The 20168-nt window shown below is 38.3% G+C and overlaps 1 protein-coding gene across 7 annotated transcripts in view; it reads left to right on the forward strand.

Annotated features, from left to right (window-relative positions):
* The window catches only part of PHC3 (polyhomeotic homolog 3), a 35718-nt gene that overhangs the window by 5943 nt on the left and 9607 nt on the right, over nt 1-20168 (forward strand). For 4 of the 7 annotated variants that reach the window (XM_075098497.1, XM_075098498.1, XM_075098499.1 and 1 more), the window contains 9 exons: nt 1016-1114; nt 3772-4012; nt 5485-6362; nt 7820-7970; nt 9038-9291; nt 10144-10300; nt 14437-14551; nt 15907-16057; nt 16149-16380. In XM_075098497.1, the coding sequence (XP_074954598.1) occupies nt 1016-1114; nt 3772-4012; nt 5485-6362; nt 7820-7970; nt 9038-9291; nt 10144-10300; nt 14437-14551; nt 15907-16057; nt 16149-16380 (2278 nt within the window). Of the gene's footprint in view, nt 1-1015; nt 1115-3771; nt 4013-5484; nt 6363-7819; nt 7971-9037; nt 9292-10143; nt 10301-14436; nt 14552-15906; nt 16058-16125; nt 16381-16534; nt 16636-20168 lie in introns of all 7 variants that reach the window. The other 3 variants (XR_012661462.1, XR_012661463.1, XR_012661464.1) reach the window with 3 other exon arrangements.

Genomic DNA, 20168 nt, shown 5'->3' on the forward strand with positions numbered 1-20168 from the left:
AGCTGAAGCAATATGAGGATGACATCGCTGTCTTTTCCAGTAGCAATCTCTCTCAATGACATGGGTTATTGATACAGTTTTCCTATTCATTTACACTGAATTTTCATCCAGCTTCTCCGTGTCAAATCCCATGCTTATTTGAATAACTGCTTTACACCCCGTTTCAAAAGAGAAACTTATCCTATCAGTTTCTGTTTAGAATGTTATCACAAGATTATTTTGCTAGCCTGAGTAATTCGAACATCATACCTGTTTATCAGTGTTTCTAGGTAACATACTAAAAGTCATGTTTTTTCTTCATCGCCAAGACCTTTCATTTTCTGTAGAAATGTCAACTCTTATCTCTGCCTAGCTCATACCAACAGCTTCATCACTAGCTCAATTCAATTCCAGATGAAAACCTTCATGTTTTCTTCTTAGCTGCTCCTTGCGATTTTGATATCTTTAAAAATATGGAAGACTAACTAATGTCTTTGCTATATTGCCTATAAAGAAATGAATGATAGTTAGGTATGCTGGTATTCTAAAGTTAGTAATTTCAGGTTGGTTGTATGATACCTGTTCTTGCTATGAAACTTAATTAGCATAGTTAAAGTTCATATAACAACTCTGCTTGTTAAATAATATTTTGACAGATTGGAAGATCTAAGTTCTCTTTTTTAATATAGTAGATATTGGGCTGCTCTCTTGACTAGTTTTGCCTTTGTTTCACTCGTAATATTGGAGGGAAAGTCCTCTTTAAAGTGCTTGCATGAAAGACGACAGGTGTGTGCATAGGAAAGATTTTTCTTAATATGTGGAACAAATATTTTACATTACTATCTTTTAGTTTTATTTACTTAAACTACCATGATAAATTGTTCTTTGTGTAAGTTCATCTAAAAGTAAAAAAGTAAATCTTAGAAGCTGTACATCATGACGTGTAAGTTATGTATGTCTCTCTAAGATATTGCATTTCTTTCACATATTTTCAAAGTTTCAGTCTGTTACCACATATTTTTTTCTTGCTTAACAGCTTATTTTTACTCCTGCGACCACTGTGGCTGCTGTCCAGTCTGACATTCCTGTTGTCTCATCATCTTCCTCATCTTCCTGTCAGTCTGCAGCTACTCAGGTAAGCTTGCATAAATTTATTGAAGGTATGTCCAGCAGAGCGGGCCAAAACTCAAAAGGAAACATTGTGCTTAAGTTTACTTGCTTATAAAAATTACTAATGGGTACTGGTTACGTACAACTTCAATGTTGTCTGTTTGCCATCATCACATGTTTCGAGGTAATTATGTTATATTTAAAATTTGGATCCTGGATATGACATTTAGGTCTTTGTAATTAGCTCTCATCTTTAGTACCTTGAATAACTTCATGTTATCAGACGAACTTGTATCACCTTTTCACTGCTCAACATATTTGCATATCGTCTGGAAAAAATGTATGGCATAGCGCAGTTTACTTCAGAACATATTAGTCACAGTTTTCTGCTGTGGAAAGTGAACATTTATCTAACAAATTTATACTCTCATGAGAGATCTTATTTTCTCTCTTAGGAGCTTCTTTAAAAGCCTTTAATAGCTGAACCTTGTTTAGAAACCTTTTAGAAATCCAAGTAAATTATACCAGTTGAATGTTCTCTGACCTGAGGTTTGGTAACCCCTTCAGAAGGTTCTGATAGATTTGAAGACCTTAAATATGTGTCGCTGTTCTGAGATAATGGTAAATCATTGAAGCTTGTCTTCCCTTTGCTTTTCCAGTAGGTATGTGAGGCGGGCAGAGCTTGCTGGAATCCAACTCTGTATTTATGAAGGATGTTGTCAAGCAAGCTCACAATGTTAAGTTCATCAGTTGAGCTGTTGTTAAAAAGACAGCCTGCTCTTTCAGTTGTGTTGTCGTCGTGTCTTGCTAGCCTTTATCACAGCTGCCTCTGTTCCCTCCAGATTCTGCAGATCAAGGGTGAAAGTGCAGACAGGAAGGGCTAGCAGCTCTTTTTGCACTTGTATCTTTCTCTTTTGCATTCAAGGCAGAGATGTCAATAAAGCATATCACTTTACAGTCTTGGTCCTTCTGTACTGCAGGGTTTCAGAGATCAGCTTTGCACAAGTCAGCCCAGCTGTGCAACTTCCTGAGACGTCATTGCAGAGGGACATTAGAGTCTCACCCTCGACCAAGAGCATTAATCAGTCAGATGAGCTGCTGTGGTGACCCTGCCAAACTCAAGCCATTCCTCTCCCCTGTCAATGTTCAGTACTGCCCTACTGCCAGATGTTGTTAACCTTGGTTGTCTGGTAGTTTCTATAGCAGCAATGGCATTGCAAAGATCCGGTTTCATCCGTAGTCAGTGAGGCAGTGGAAAAGCTTTAACACCAGTACATTTTATTTTTTTTACCTTGTGATATATATGTCAGTCAGATGGATTTAGAGACATGTCTATGTTTACCATATAAGCAAACCTGAGCAAGTAGGCAATGCCAGTTAATAAGAAAAAACCATATTTGGTTACATATATATCACAGAATGGTAGGGGTTGGAAGAAGATGGGTATGTTGTGCTTAACCAAGATGTTTGTGAAGGTACAGTATTGTGATCTCACAGTATTGTCTTCCATGTAGAAATATAAGAGAAACTCAGAAGTTCGTGAGTGATTAGCAGTGTCTCAGTGGCACGCCTAACGTGGCCTGTTAGGTGAACTGACACTTCTCTCCTACTTACTCTTCGTCCCTTCTGCTTTCATGCCTTTTTTTTTCTTTTCATATGTGTCCCCCTCATGTATGACCTGGACATCTCAGATTAGTTACCTTATCTGGTAAGGGCTGCTGAAGGTTGATTTGTACTCACAGAGGTAGGATTGCAGTGAACGTCTCATGCATGCCAGTAAGGAAGCCAATACTGTTGTCCTCAGAGCAGGATTTGGATGCATCCTGTAGTAACACAGTGAACAGTGAGAAGTAAAATGTCAACTACTTGTTCATTACACAAATACTGACTGTTGGATGAGGAAGGGATTATGTAATCAAAATAGTGGATGGTGATAATAATTAGTGCTCTTTTTCATGTAAATTTTTGTGTAAATTAGTGCTACAAGTTTAGTCTTTATCCTTGAAAATAAAATTCTAGCTCAGCACATAGGATTGGAAAGCTGGGATTGTTCTGCACAGAATCTTGCTGTGGTATAACAGACATTAGTGAAAATAATCGGTGACTGATTTACGTTTCAGAAGGCAAATCTTTTGTTTCACATGACATTGGAAGTGTCATCATGAAAAAGTACGTTAATATTGCTGTAGGAATAAAAGGCTCAGGTTTGTTAAGACATGGATAACGTACAGCAGATTCTGGTCCCATTGGCTACCCACGGCTCTGGTTTGTGTTAGTCTTTGCAAGCATACCTATAGACCACTGCACTTCCGCAGCATCTGTATAAAAATAAAATTGTATTTGATTAAGATGCTTTGTGTCATTCACTTTGAAAACACAATAGAAGAGAAAAATGCAAGTTCTAATTCAAACTAATCTAATGAACAATTTCCATTTCTTTTAAAAGCACAGTAAGAAAAGACCTTCCTGTATTTTATCACTGAAGTAATTCAAGATCGCTATTCCTCCCTAAATTTTGTGGCTTAAAAGATACTTTGATATACAGATTTTTAACTTCTCATGTATTTTGATCACATGGGATGAGAAGCATTGGATAACATTATTTTTTTGCTCTTTTCGCCTGGATGTTTGTCATAGATGTTTATATGGTTTGGTTTTTTTCACATTTTGCTCATTTCCCAGGTTCAGAACTTGACATTGCGCAGTCAGAAGTTGGGTGTATTGTCAGGTTCACAGAATGGTCCACCAAAGAGCAGCAGTCAAACTCAGTCATTGTCTCTGTGCCCTAATAAACCTGTAACCAGTTCCAAGGGCAGCCAGCCAGACCCCTCAGAAAGCAATAGAAAAGGCGAGAGCCCAACTCCAGAGTGTCGGAGTACACCAGTCACGCGGACATCAAGCATACATCATTTAATAACACCAGGTAGGATGAAAATGCAGCTATAAGGAAGTTATTTTAATTAAAGTTAACTTGTATGTTATTGTTCTGTCAGAGTCCAGTGCTCCCTGACAGTGTTCTTTTAGATATTCTACATGAAGAGAGTTCGATGTTTAATGGTAAATTTACTTATTTGTTGATATTGGATGTTATGCAGGATTTTGCTTTAGCAGAATGATACAGCAATGTTCTTAAATCACAGTACAAGCAGAATATAGTAATTGCAGTACACTGTTGAATCACAGTACAAACGTGATTCTCATTACTGGTCTCTGTATGCTCATTGTCAGGACACGTCATCCCTGACCTCTGGGAAGCAATACTTGGGCTGACACCACCTCAAGCCTCTTCAAAATCTGTTTTGTTGGTGTTTTGTGTTTTGGTATTTTTTTTGCTGCCTTGTCTGTGTCATCAGAATGTTCTCATATCAAGTACTTTTATAAATCTGTAGGTAATAGTGCCCAAAAATATGAGTGTATTGTAGTAAGATAGAAATCAAAATAAGCATGCACTTGGTTAGATAGCATTTATGTTGCACGCAATGTATTTGCATTTTAGCTTCCTTATTTTGAAAGAGTAAGAGTAGTCTAGACAATTGGTCTGAATTCTGTGGAATTTAGCTTGGCTTAATGGCAGCTTTTAGGGAAGGAGTAAGACTGCAAATTGGGCATTCTTGAGGTTCTAATGCTCTTAGAACTTGCTTCTGTAAGGAAGAAATCCATCTTCACTAGCAGAATAAATAATAAAAGAGACAACATAAATGAGTTGTTTCTCAAGTGGAAAAGACAAAGCAAGATGATTGCATGTGGAGGAAAATACGTGTGTATATGTGCTGTAAGGAATTGCTAGTGAGTCACTGGTTCACTTAAAGATGATGTGATCTCTGGAAGCTGCACTATTTTCAGATTTATACCTTTCAGTTTGTGTGTTCAAGTTCAGGCAAATACTTTGAAAGGTTTTAATTCATATTGAACTCCTGGAATTTTGTTTACTCTCTTAAAATCGTATTACCTAAACTTTAACTTAGCAGTTCTCAACAAATCCTATTGATTGTGACATTCTTATCTCTTCCATTCCAGTCTGTTTCAAAGCAAAGGTTAGATCCATCTAAAATTGCATGAAATTCTTAAATAAGCAAAAGCTGGATCAGCAGTAATCTTACAACTAGCACCAAAAAGATGAGCTCAGATACTTTTTTATAGAAAGTACATATATGTGTATATATATGTAAAAAGCATGGCTGTGTTCCTTTATTCATTGCTGCATTTTGCTTTGGAAATTGATGTATTCCCCTAATAAATTGTTCTTGTGCACTATATGCTGTCAAAGAAGATATTTCTAAACATCCAAAGAGTTGAAAAAGTTGTGCTGGTCTTACTTTAAAGTAGTGGTTTTTTAGTGTTCTCTGGACTTAAAGAAAAAAATACTAACTGTCACTTTTCTTCCCCTCTTCACAGCTTCATATTCTCCATTGCAACCTCATTCCCTAGTAAAACATCAGCAGATCCCACTTCATTCACCACCGCCAAAGATTTCCCATCATCAGCTGATATTGCAACAGCAGCAGCAAGTCCAGCCAATTGCACTTCAGACTCCTTCGGGTCAGGAACCCCCTCCATCACAGCACTGCCTACCACTCCCAAGCCACAGTCTTCCTCCGGGTCCCAGCAGTGTCCAGTCTCATTGCTCACCTATTCACATCCATCCTCCACCTCTGACACTGTCTCCTACTCCGTCCCAGTCAGCTCAGCAGTCAGTAGTGGTATCCCCTCCACCTTCTCACTCCCCTAGTCAATCACCCACCATAATTATACACCCTCAAGCACTTATTCAGTCACAGGCAAACTCCCTCGTGCCAACAGCTCTTCAGGCAGAGCAGACTGCTCCTCAGCAAACTACCAGCAATCCAGCTCGACCGATTGCACAGCCACTTAATCTTCCGTCGCATCTTCCGCTTCCTTCTTCCCCCGCTGTACATATAGGGTCAGTAGATCAGCCCAGCTTAGTTTCCCCAGGCCAACAGATCGTGTCCTCGACACCACACCAGCAATACTCCGCCTTGCAGTCCACACCTATCCCTCTTGCAGCTCCGCCTCAGCTGTCGACATCTTCAACCCAGATTCAACAACTGCCGTTGCAGTCTGTGCAGTCTTTACAAGTGCAGCCTGAAATTCTGTCCCAGGGCCAGGTTTTGGTCCAAAACACTTTGGTTTCTGAGGAAGAGCTTCCTGCTGCAGAAGCTTTGGTCCAGCTGCCTTTTCAAACTCTTCCACCACCACAGACTGTTGCAGTAAATCTTCAGGTGCAGCCATCAGTACCAATTGAAACTCCAGTGGTAAGTGGCAATATTGCAGTCTTTTGTTTTTTATCCTTGGCTTCTGTAAAGAGCTGTAAGTCTGGCTCATTGACTTCAGAGGGAGCTAAACCAGATGCTGGACAGAGGACCAGAAGAAACCTGTTGATTACAGAAATGAGTTTTAAGAAAACAATAGGCATTTTCCTCTGATGTGGGGGTTTTTTTTTGCTTTTTGTAATGGATCATCAGTCAAGACTATCAACCAAGAATCATGAAAGTGCAACTTTTTGACCTAAAGTCTTAATCACATTGCAGCATATCTCAAGTTAAAAAAGCAAATAAATATATGTCAACACTTAAGTCAAAATGAATTTTGATAAATATACCATACGGACCGTACGCTTTTACCTCTTTATGTTAATACAAATATAATAAAGGCAATTGAAATTTTGAGTAGGGGAATCATCTCTATACTAGGTGTGAAGGTGTATAGCAGATTATTAAGATAATAGAGTTGTGGATAATTAATTTTGTACTAACATTGAAAAAATCCTCCTCATAAAAGAATGGGAATTTTTGATGCTGACTCGGTGTTCCCCACCGCTGCCGTTTAATTTGGTTCAAGGTCAGTCTCAGGTGTCTGCAGTTTGTAACCGAAGGTTTCGCCTTTGCTCACACTGAACTAAAATCATGTACAGTGGAATATGAGTGAAATGAAATTATAAGCAAATAATGCGGACATTGAAGATGACATTGATAGGCTTTCGTGGTAACATGCTGGTGAGGTTAGTGTGAGCAAAAGAATCAACAGTTCTTGTAGGCTTTTTTCAGGCTACCAATGGGTAAGGAAGAAGGTGTGCTGTTTATTTTTATTTTATATTAAGAGCGTGATGATAATCTCAGCTCTGGTATTTCATGTAGAAATTGGGCAAAAGAGTAGAAGCCAGGTTTGCTTTTGACAAGGTAGTGTTTTACATCCTAATCTGCTAAACTGGCTGCCAGTAATTCACGTAAATTTACTTTAATAGTTTTGAGGAAAAGACCTTACAATCTCTTAAAACCACTAATGCTTGATAGCCTTGATGTACTCTTCTGAAATAGTCCGTTTGATTACACTGCTGTATAAGATCAAGAACGATTTGCGGACTTGTCATTACATTATAAAGCTTGCATTTTGCAGAAGTGTGTAAATAGCTACAAATGTGTGTGTAAATAACAATACAGTAAACTGTGAAGATAAGATATTGAAAAAGTCAAGTTCTCTGGTCGGTCTGACAGGAGAGCTGCGCCTCTTTATATTTTGGTATTTGTAACAAAATACTTGAATTTTGCTCTCATCGACATTGTGATGCCCCCGGAGTTTGGAAACTAGTGTTTTATTAGGAGACTAGCATATTTTAACTGGCAATTTATTTTAAAAACTGTATTTATGTAACTCTTTCAAGGTATTAAGATAGAATGGAAATCTCTCTAAAGCAATAGTTTGTTGGATGCAGATTTACCAAGTGGAGAATGTATGTGAAGAAGAGATGCCCGAGGAATCAGATTGTGTCCATATGGCTAGAACACCTACACCACCCACTTTGTCTCCACCAGCCATAACCTTGGGGAATGGAGAGGCACTTAATTCAGAAGATCCCCTGTCAGGTGAGAACAAATGCCAAACTAAGGTAGCTGTTCTGCTTAGAAACTTCTACTAGTTATGGATGTTTTAAAACAGAAATCTATTATTTTGATATTTTTTTAATATAGTTTAGGGGTATCGTCATTTAAGTAAAAGAAACCACATGAAATATATTAGAAACCCACAGGATAGAATGAATGATTCAGTCCCAAAGGTTTGGCTTATATATGTATTTGGATAACGTGTAGCATGGAGAACGCTTATTTGAGCTCTTTAGCATATACTTTTATAATAAAAATCTTAACAGGAGTGTCAATCTCCAGTTAATCTGTAAGTGGTGGCAGTGTGATAGGGGCAAAATACACTGATCGGGTGTGAAGATTGATTTTGCAGAATCAGGGTCAGCAATCAGTGGTTGCTGTCGGAATGGCTGACTACACTGTATGATTCTGTTTGGCACCCTTTCTCTTACACGCCACGGTAAGGAGCTGTTCTAGCGCAAAAGCTACCAATGAAAATTTTTCTTCTTCAGTGACTTGTAAGATACACATGCCTGTATCAATTGTTGTCCTGCAAACTACTGTAACTTCCCTGATGTGCTAAATACACAAATATATACTCTATACATAGTATTGTGTGTGTAAATATATATGCTATACGTATAACAGGGTGCTTAGTGGCTTGATGTTGTATATACTTGTGACCCTGCAGGTTATTTATTGAGGTTCAAAGCATCCCTGAAAAAAAATTCTCTCTTTAGAAGTATCTCAGCTGCTCAGTCTTGAGAATCCAGTGTTTGACAATACTGGCTTCTGCTTTTGACTTAGGGATTTGTGATTTGTGTAGGTAATGAATGGCCAGCTATGCTTATAGTTAGTACACATTGACTAAAGGAAAATGTTTACATGAGAACTTTTCCTTTGTGGAATAGTCTGTCAAGGAAAAACATCTTGTTCTGAAGGTAAAATCTGTAACACAGGCATTTCCCTGTGGTTCATAGGATGATGGGTATGTTATCACCTCTTATTTCTACAATTCTGAGCCAACAGTTGGACATAAGTGATATAACATATTTTGGTTTTTTTTTCAGAACATGGGGGCCTACCTTCAGCGACATCATCAGTCAGTGCCTCAGTAATTAAATCTCCATCTGATCCTTCACATGCCTCTATTCCACCACCACCTCTTTTGCTTCCAGCAGCGACAACGAGGAGCAACAGCACATCGCTGCCCAACAGCATTCCTAGCCTAGAAAATAAACCTCCACAGGCTATTGTTAAACCACAGATCCTGACCCATGTTATTGAAGGCTTTGTGATTCAGGAGGGGTTAGAGCCATTCCCTGTAAGTGTAAAAGTTGCTATGAATTTTTTACTATTAATTTATGAAACACTGTTTTTAAGGATGATATTTGTGACTAGTAGCTGTGTATATCTTGGATCATTTTTCAAATGTTGTTCTTTTGCCTTTTTTCCACCGATTGGTAACCTGTTTCTTACAATATTCAGTATACTTGTGTATTGTTTTGTATTGTTTTACGTATATAAGCGGAATTCATGCTACTGTTTGGCTTGCCAGTATCACGGGATGACAAGGTACTAAATGAAGAGAGACACAGTTGAGTAGATAGGCTATATCCAGAGATAACTACAGAGAGTGATTTTAGGCTACCATTTACAATAACTTTGTTTTACGTTTGGCTGTCTCCTGGAAACCTCAACTTAAGTAATACCTTAATTTAAACCTCTGAGATGAGTCTGTATTTAAATATCTAAAAATGTTAAAATTTTGTTGTTTAAAGCACTAGCAAGCCCCTTACGGAGCTTGGTGTGATTAGTGCTGTGTCTGGTAAGAATTACTGCTGAAAATTTTAAATCCACAAAGGGACAGTTTAAAATCTCTGAGCCTGCCTTAATAACTAACTTAATGTGTCTCTTGTTTCCCATTCCTTCGTTTCTTTAGAGAGACTGTGTTTCTTCCTTTGTTAAATGTAATTGCAAGCCCTGCAGAGCAGGAGTGAGTCTCTGTATTTGTTTGAGAAATGGTATTTAGAGCGTTGGCACTATATAATAGTAATTCACTGATAGGGAATAGAAACTGTGATTCTAGTCTTTGTTACAACCGCTAAGCCGCAAATACTGTTTTCAGTTATTCATTGTTCAGTTAATCACTGTTCCTTTGCTTTTATTGCAATAGGTAAGTCGTTCATCTTTGCTGGTAGAACAGCCTGCAGAAAAAAGATTGCTAGTGGAGGGTCAAATAATGAGTGTTGTCTGTGTTGAATCAGACTTGCAGAATACCAAGCACGCAGACAACTCATCGGACACAGAGATAGAGGATATGATTGCAGAAGGTTTGTAGTTTCTGTTTAAATATCCATATATTTTTTCCCCTTCAGTTCTCTATGGATTACAGAATTGCATCCCGTCCACACTTCTGGAATCTTTCTCGAGTCTTTATCTCTAATATTTTCAAATGTGTTTTACTAGCTATACATCATAACAGTAGTTGCTGTAGATGCACATACACATCAGGAACCTATGCACTTGCCTTGCTTAGAACACAGTGGTCTGCGGCGCAACTCATGAGCTAAACTGAGTTCTCCATGCAGCATCCGACATAGTCATCATCATGGATTTTTTAGAACTCGGCAATCGACCCTTTTGGATGTGTTACACCAATATTACTGTTCAAGCCCAAGTGTAGGTAGCCTCATGAGTGTTATGAAATGGAAATTAAGCCATGGCCTGGCCCAGAGAAGCCAAGTTATTCTTTAACTCGCATTTTTGTATAAATTCATCCAAGATTTGAAAGTCCAGAATTTTTCAGCCACATCTGGATTTTCTCTTCCACAGCTTGAGCAAATGCAGAGGAGCTGGTTTTGGTGATCTGTTTACATTTGTCTTAGCACAACTCTTCGTTTCATTCACTTAAAATAGTTCTTTCCCCTTTTTAATATCAAAACTGGAGCGAGCAGGGTGAGAAGGGACAAAACCAGTGCCTGCTACTGCCACAGCTCTGTGTCGGGGTGGTGGCTGGAAATAGTCAGGACAGCGTGTCCAAAGCAGTAGCAAATGTCACCAGAGCTGTGCTTCAACTGCGTCCCACGGCAGGCTTGGCAAATTGTCACTTAATTAACACAGTCCACCCCCCCGATCTTTTCTCACAGGAGTTTTCAAGGTAGCAACACCAATGGCAGTTCGTTGGTTACGGTGGTTTCTGCCTTGGTGAATGGTACTGAAGTGCGGTAGGGAGGTTGGTGGTATCCATTGTGTATGTCAGCAAACAGATTAGCTCAAAATTCAGTCTTTTAGATTATTAAATGCTAATACATTATTTTTTACCACAATTATTTATATTGGTTACAGCTTCTAAGTGTATTGGGTGAAACCCAAGTCAAGGATTGCATACAAGGTAAAAAGCTTGCTTTAGAAAGCATTCTGAATTCAAGAAGAGTATTTGTTGGTAGTGAAGTCAAGTAAATACGGTTGGAATTTTTGCATAAGGATGATTTACTTTACTGCTCAGGCACTATGTATCTCTGCTGAAAATTAAGAATATATTTTTACTTGTGGCACTGATTTTTAGTAGGAGCTGCTTTAGCTTGGAACCACTTTCTACTGAAAGGAAATATTGATGGGTTACAGTCCTTCTATGTGTTGATATAACACCTGTGCAAAAAAGTCAGAAACTGTGGAAGCAGTGCCTGAAAATGAAACATAAAACAGGATTTCCTAAATTATGGCTGATTATATGATTGCAGTTACTAGTATATCTCAGTGTAGTCCAGAGCCCTTTTTCATTTTGCAGTAACAGCCTAGCTTAGGCAGTGGCAGATGTTTGAAGTGCTTTGCTTTGTAACTCTAACTTTCTTTTGATTACATTGTAATTAGGTTGTCTACATAGCAAAAGGAGCAAACAATTTTTACAGGGTCCCTTTTTTAAATATATTACACAACATTCTATTGCAAAAACTAATTTGAGGCCTTATTCACAAAGCTTCACATAGTCTGCCATGCCTAAATTTTAGAAGGCAAGCATCTGGCATATTAACAGTGGAGGGTTGCAGTGTGACTGGAAGTTTTCTAAACCTTTGTTTCATTTAATTTAAAATTGTTGTTATATTTTTGGTATCATCTCCCAGTGAAGGCTTCCATTTAACCAGTTCTTTGAGAGGGAAGTCCAGTGACATGAAAGCATCAAGCGCGAGAGGCTTTAATAAAAAAAGTCATCTGGTAAATTGTATGACTTGTTTTGACTTCTTTTATTATTTTACAGCTCAATGGAGTTATACTGCTTTTCTACACACAAAGTGAAACTTGTAAATCTCTTAGCTCATGACTGTGCTTAGTAACTTGTTTAGTAAATTGCTATTAAACAAACTTACTTGCTTGGTCAAGAGCACAGCTGAGTTTTTTTAATACCTTGTTTTACCCCAGTACGTTTCAAACAAAAACTTTTTGCCATCTGGTGCATCTTCTAGAATATTTGAAGTTCTGTTTGCAATAGGTATTTTTTCCTTAATTTGTTACAGTAGATCTTAATTCAGTTTCCTTTCCAACAGCATTCCCTAAGAACTCTTCAGTATTAACACTATGGTTTTTTCTCAGATTTCAGACAGCTTGTCTGTTGTTTTATGGAATTATTCAAGCATTCATGTTTTTGTTTTTAGTTCTTGTTCCCGATAGCTGCTGTTAGGTTTATGTGCACGATTTGCAATTACTCATTAGATGAGCTAGTAGGAAACATTCTGCACTGAGACATACCCACGTATGCAGAAGTTTAGCAAAGGAGATTCTCTGATACTAAACCAGGGTATGATTGCATGTATGATAGAAACACCGAATATGTACAAGAAAAGGCTTTTAGCATCCCTTTTCCCTTCACTCTGTTATCACTTTTTTCCACAAAGCATGACCTAGATTGGGAGTGAAGGGGTTTTGTGTTTTTTTTTAGAGAGTGATTTATTTGAAGGATGCATCTCTCATATTTAATGGCAGTTGCAAGGTTGGTCAGATTTGGTATGTTTCTGATTTCCAGTTTTTGCTTCCTGTGCCATACCAACTTATTAACCTGGAGACTTGCAACATGGTAATTTTCACTCTGACACTGCCAGAGGATTTGTTGACTTCAGTTATGTCTTTCAGCCCTGATACATCAGACACGATATTCAAATACCCTTTTCAGGATTTTCAGCTCTTTGCTATACTAGTGCTTTTTTGTTACCTTGTCAGTACAATACTTAGTGTTTGCAAGCAGTTTAGTGAGTTAACACTGCTCTGACAGACTTTTACAAATTCATAGTTAAAACCTTTCAGTTAAACTTTGATACTTGCATTTGCATTAGTTGGCATCGGAGCTTAACAAAGAATTTAGAACAAAAAGCTAGTTTGCAGGTTTTGCAACTAATTATGTAAAATTATAAGTATGAACGGGGAAGGCGAATAGCAAGAGGCAAAGTGTATGAACCACTGACTCCGTGTATTAGAGATGTGGGAGAAATGTATGTTTGTTTAGTCCTCAATTTTTGCACAATGCATTTTGCCCGTGATTGCAGCCATGTCGCATGCAGTTCCCTTACTTAACCTGAAAGAACACAAAACGTTACGTTTCAGTTTGTGCCAGCTTCGCTCCTTCACTCCTTATGGTGCATGGGGATAAGGGATTGGGTTTTTTTCTTCCGTGCCAGCAGTCAAGTTGGTTTGCAGATATGGTGGCATTATTCTAAACTGCGTACAAACCACGTTCCACACATGAAATACGCTTCCAGCAGAAGAGAGCGTAGACATTCAGCATGTGCCATGTATGCTGCCTGTTGCCTTGTACTGCCTCCTTTTGGGCTTTCCTACTTTTTCTTTCACTGATGCCTCTCTCAGCTGTTGTTCATAAGGAGCAGGAAAAACACCTCCTCATCTCACCAGTAACAGGAAAACATTCTTGAACAGTAGGCTGTAAATCGGTAGATGCTATAAGCCTTTTCTCTCTTATATTCAGCTTATCTCTTTCATAGACAAGATCCAGTGTTTTACTTCCTTTCCTAAGTCCCGTTGCTTGTAGCGGTTGCTTATTCAAAGAAAGTATTTTAAAAGGTTAATTCGTTATGCCATTACAGGAGAGCTTGAATTTAGACCGTGGAATGCACAGTTCTCTTAATGAACTCTTTATAAGCACTTCATGAGGACTGTAACAGTTCTTTTTTATTGTTCTCTATGTTTGAGGACATACTTGCTCATGGATGGCTTGAAATTTTAACAAAAAAGCTGATTAAGTTCATTGAGTAATTTAATTGAGGGTTCAGTAAGGTTCAGTTTGCTCAACATCTTTTTTATAGAGAGTGAAATCTATGACCTGCTTAGTTTTGCATAGTTTTCTGTGAATCAAAATATGTAACGTGTTAGATATTTGAAAACCTCCTACCTGCCTGCTTGAGACGGGAAATTTGAGCATAATTTTGTGTCACTCAAACTTATGCCTCACTCCTTTCTTTAGAGGGACTGGATGAAATCGAAAATGATCTTCTGAAGTGTGAATTTTGTGGAAAAATGGGATACTCTGATAAGTTTCTACGGTCAAAAAGATTCTGCTCCACATCCTGTGCCAAAAGGTACTCTGTCTAGTTATTGCTTACCCTTATCTGGTTAATGGAGTAGCATGCAAATAGTATCTGATGTTGAAAAATAAACAAACAGTAAGACTGCCTTCTACCCAGATTTGCAGAGTATACGCGTGCAGAGGGCTATGGTGGCTTACAATATATTTCAAGAAGATAGACAAAGGGAATTACAGTGAAATTGTGGACCTGTTTCCAGGGGTGCTGTGTCCACTGTTGGGCTTATAGGAGGGTGATGAGTATCATGGAAGAGCAATCCATTAAAGGCTTACTAAGCATTTGGAAACTGTTGCAGAGGTTCATGGGCCACAAATCGTTATGTATTTCTCATATTTATATTGTCTTGTTGGACAGTGTCAGAGCGAGCGCTGGGCTAGGTGGGCTTTCTTACAGTTTTGTGTGGTACTGGGGAAAAAAAAACGACTGAATCTATCTTGGCATAATTGAAGTGCTGCATAGACAAAAAACATTCTTAAATGTTTTTAGTAACAGTGTAAGAATTCTTTATTTGCATAGAGTAAAATAGAAATATTCATGAACATAAATAATTTACTGTTTTCTAAAGCGTCTTTCTTGAAAATAATGTGATGCGATTTGCTTGTGTGTGGCTGGTTTCTGTTTCTCTTTGGGTTTAGTATGCTGGTTTTATTTTGTTTTGGTTAACGGAGGAGCAATTCATACTCAACATCTGAATGTAAAATCTTCCATCATTATAGCTGGAAAATTTATATTTAGTCCCAGATGTTGTAGAAATGGGGAATAGTTTCCCATTTCTAATCACCACGTAGTTCTTTTTTTGCATCAGTGTGCCTTGAGACCCCCTTTCTCTTACGTCTGCTGCTTTTTTAATCCCCAGAGTGAGACATTCCCATTTTAAGTAGCAAGAATGTATATGTTTGATTTGGTACTTGTTGGGACACTGCCAGCACAATAACCTTATAAGAAGGGATTTGGCCCTTTTGCCTCCATCCTCCTTTGACTGGGTATCGGCTGGGTACAGAAAATGGAAGCAAAAGATACAATGTGACTTTGGGCTTTTAGGGGACATGTTAGAGAAGCAGGATTGGACTATGTGATAAAATGCAAAAGCATTTCTATCATAGAAAATTTCCAAGAATGGGAAAGACGGACACCTTCCAGGGATGACCGAGACGTATTTGGTCTTGCATCAAGACAAGGGGTTTGAGTAAATGGCCTTTGAGATACCTTTCTCTTACATTTTTGTGTCACCTGTTGTTGTCTTTGATTAGGCAGCATTTCTGTAGACAACGGTGTAATTTTATTGTTACTTGATTGAACGCAGTCCAAAAAACTATTAGTGTGTTATTGACTATATCTTACTTATTCAGGCACAGCCTTAGTTGCACTAAGAAATTCGGGCTGTTTACATCAGACAAGACCAGCCGCTGGAATCGGAAATCAGATAGCCAAAGTCTTGGGCGACGCGGGCGTCGACCGAGTGGCCCTGACGGGGCGTCACGAGATCATTTTCTTAGACAGGTCTGTGGAATATTTGCTTAAAACTATGGCGTTGTTTTGGGAATTACAAATAAAATATAATACTGTAGTGTATTTGTACTGCGTTTTCCAGCTTCCAATTACTTATCCATCTGCAGAAGAAGATATGGCTTCTCATGAAGATGCTGTTCCAGCTGCCATGACCACCCGTCTGCGCAGACAGAGCGAAAGAGAGAGAGAACGTGAACTTAGGGAACTAAGAATGAGGAAGATGCCAGAGAGCATTGACTTGTTACCAGTGGTGCAAGCTGACCCATCAGTATGGACTGTTGATGAAGTTTGGGCCTTCATACATTCTTTGCCTGGTATGTGCAATAAATTCTTCAAGTTTTTCTTAGCAGTTAAGCTCCTTGCTTTTTAGCATTGGTGTGATGAGGAGGTGATGTTGTTACAGCACTAGTGTACTCGTTGGTTGGTGATAGAAAATGGAATGTGATTTGTTTCCTCTTGTTCCTTCAGCACAAATCCCATGTTGATAGAACTAGTCCCACTTCTGCTGTTGCATCCCAGCTGATGGAGATTAGAGCTGTTCCTCCCTTCAGTCTGACTTCTCTCAAGAGGTCAGTAGAGAGATCAGACACACTTCCTCCCTTTTACATTTTTCTTCTCTTCCCTCCTTATTTGCTGCTTATCCAGTAGAAGCAGCAGGGAGGGAGTTCTTTCCCTTTACACAACTGAAACACGATTTGAAAGACCTGTCCTGATATAAGTCATTAGAAAAGAATAAATGAGTTTCTTCTATAAAGCTAAACTTTGGTTTGCAGAGCTTTGCTCAGTAACTGGAATGTAGAGAACTGCTGCATATAGACTCTGTATACTGGTAGACGCAGTCTGTTCTCAGAAAAAAATAACCTTGTTTTGCCTTATTTGCAAACCTTTTGTTTAGCTCAGGATTCACAGTTACCTTTATATCATCGTCAGGTTATTTGACATTTATTTATCATTTCCTAACTCTCATAAGCTTTAAAGTGTCACACCCTCCCCTTTCCCAAGGCTGCCATTCCATTGGATCGGATACTGTAATCCTTTTGGTAACAAGGCACGTCTCCAAAGTAGCAGTCAGACAAGAATTTTTGTTGCTTACCCATGTAACTCATGTCAAAACATTGAAACCCAGGTTAAGTTTGTTCCTAATTTTCTAGTTTAGAAATGCTAAACCGTTTTTCTGTATATCCCATTAGGCTAATAACCTGTAAGGAGTGTATCTTCATTGCTAAGTCATACACATGGGTTTCGACAGTTTATTTTGTATGAAGTAGGTGAAACAAAGAGTTGAGTAAGGGATGTCTTAAATGAGCAAAATCGTCCTTGAAGTACCTTTCTTCTGACAGTTTATAAATTGCGATTAAGTTATACTATCTGCTTCTGGGAACCTGCAGTCATGTCTGTAAAAACAAACAAAGCTCCTTAGGTTTAAGACATGGCCATTCACATTTCTGTGCTTTATCTGTGTTACCAGAATTTGACTATATCGCTGCTGCTCTGAGTTACTATTGTTATAGATTTGAGGTTCTAGTTAATTCAATAACTTCCTGATCTGAGGTTCTGCAGAAGAATAAAAGATATTCCTGTCCTAGAAAACTTAAAAGTACCACATAAACACAATTCACTTGCAAGTATGGAAACAAAAATATTCTTAAAATGTGGTTTCTGTTTGGAAACCGTTACTTGTAGAATATTTCACCAGCTGCTGGATCTGGGGATTTTTGTGTTCTATAAACAAAGTAATCTTTGATTTTTAAACAAACTTTCTGTTTTCTGCATTTAATGAAAATTTATTATAATTACTCATTCCCATCTATATTAAGGCCTAGCTTCTCAAATACTTTTTTAAAAAGTTCAGTAGGTATTTAAAATTATATTCACAACTTGCCAGAATTTTTATTGTTAACAGAGCTACATTCAGATTTTTTGGCAATTTGGGTGTTTATTCTGTACAATATATTCTCAAGCCACTCTCTTGAAAAAATATTTTTTCATATGCTGTCGGAGTTGAATAAAACAAGAAACAACACAATTGACTTTCATTACGCTATTTTGCAATAGATACTTGGTGCAGTCCATGCAGACCATCTGCCGTGCTGTAGGAGACAGTGGTTTGTCAGCTTTTCATAAACATTAGGGGCATCTGTTTTGATTTACATCTTTCTGCGTAGAGCCTGGAGCTGAGATCCAACTGCAGAGTCAAGTGTCCTTGTCAGGCTTTTCCTGAATTCCTCCGGAGTCTTGTGGAGAAATGAAGATTGTAGGTCACTTCTACTGTTACTTACTTCCTTTGGAGGGAAGAGACAGCAACAGTTTAAGCCCCAGCAGAGCTGTTCCTCCTTTCTTTCTTCAGCTGCGAGATTAATGGTCTTTCCCCGTTTTCCCCACTGGGACCCCCAGTGGGTTCCCCCCATTTACCCGCTTCCCATCCTTTCTTTAGCTAAGTTATTGCACAATAAACAATTGCAAAAGTGCTTAAGAATACCCAGAAGTGCTTGGATGATGGAACTGAAATACATTTAACTTTCATCCTTTGCTTTTCCAAAATGCCTTTGAGAAAAGGTATTTTAGAAAAGTTGCATGGAAAGGCTTCAAGTCCTGCTTAAAGAAAAAAAGCCTGCAACAACCACCAATTATCTATTTCAATAGGAAAACTTTTGTTCCTAAATGCAAAAACTACTCTTGATCTCTCAGATTCTTTGTCAATGCCGTGGTCTGGCAATCACCATGCTCGGGTCTCTTAGTCTGTGATACCTTTCACAGAAATACTTAGTACGTGACTTACGGATGTGTTGTCTGTGGTCAGCTCATAAATAAAGACCTTTGTGACGATGGTAGAGCTGTTAGGTCCTCCTGAGAATGGTCAGTTATCTTAAGATTTTTCTGTATGTTACTGTCAGTGTTATGTTCACTTTGTAGCTGGAATTGGCAGGACTGTTCCAGGAGCTCTATGACAACTCTGGGCTCCTGAAGAATGTTCTCTTATTGATGGTGGTACAGTTTGTAGCTGGGCTGCACTAGTGCGTTACTGTACCAGAAATATTAAAAGTAAATGTTATGGAATACATGCAAGTGATAAAGCATTTTAATGGCTTTAGTGGCTATATAAATACCGTTTGTGACAAACTAATCTGGTTTTTTTTTTCCTCCAAAGGATACCACTCTAACTTCTTGTTACAATAAATAATGCCCAAGAACTGGGCGTTTCTCATGTATTAAAGCTGCATTATTTTAAATGCTATGCAAAATAGTCCTTGGTCTTGATTAAAAGTTAGTCAGCTGCTGCAGAGTAGCTGGTTTACTTTTTGGGTTTGTAGTTTATAGAGTTGTAACCTAAACTACAGAGGTTTAGCCTGAAACTGGAGGCTACAATAAAATTCCATAAGATGATCCTTCTCTTTTCAAATTACCTTTTTATCTTTTTTCCTTTCCTTAATAAAGTGGCAGATAATTGTTACATGAGGTCTGCTTAATAAATCATTAAGGGAAAAAAAAATTGGGCTTTATTCTTTGGGGAAAGCTAACCTTTTCCAACCTTCAATGTTACCACTACACAGTAATAGTCCAAATGAATTCAGGTTTGGATGTCGATACTTCCTTCCACGATTCCTTTCTATTTGTCTCTTACACATTTGTAAATCCATCAGGAAATTAGACTTCTTTATAGAATTGAAATCTGAACACAGAAGAGGACATGAAATTACTCAGTTGCTCTCATCTGGGGTGGAACAGTTGTTCTCCACAGTATTTTCATATATCTGTAATAGTATACCTTTAGAAAAGGGGAAAATATAGACGTGCCAAAAAATAGGCTTAACCGAGGAATAATTAGAATCAGGAATGGGAGGAGGAGCACAAATTACAATGTGGCTCAAAGGCTCTGAGAGAGATGAAAGACCACTGGATTGAGAACACAAATATATTAAAAACAGGGAAAACGTGGCTGTGGGGGAAGAACCTTCAAATAAACAACTGACAATGAGTGCTCTTATTCATGTTGGAAGACGTTTGTCTGTGTAACAGAGCTGCCACACAGCCAGGCGTAACTGACTGTTTCTGCTTAACAGATGTGCAGAACATCTTTTGAGGAACCTTTTGTTTCCACAGT

The sequence above is a fragment of the Phalacrocorax aristotelis genome, chromosome 7, assembly GCF_949628215.1.
Source record: "Phalacrocorax aristotelis chromosome 7, bGulAri2.1, whole genome shotgun sequence".
Lineage (NCBI taxonomy): Eukaryota > Metazoa > Chordata > Aves > Suliformes > Phalacrocoracidae > Phalacrocorax > Phalacrocorax aristotelis.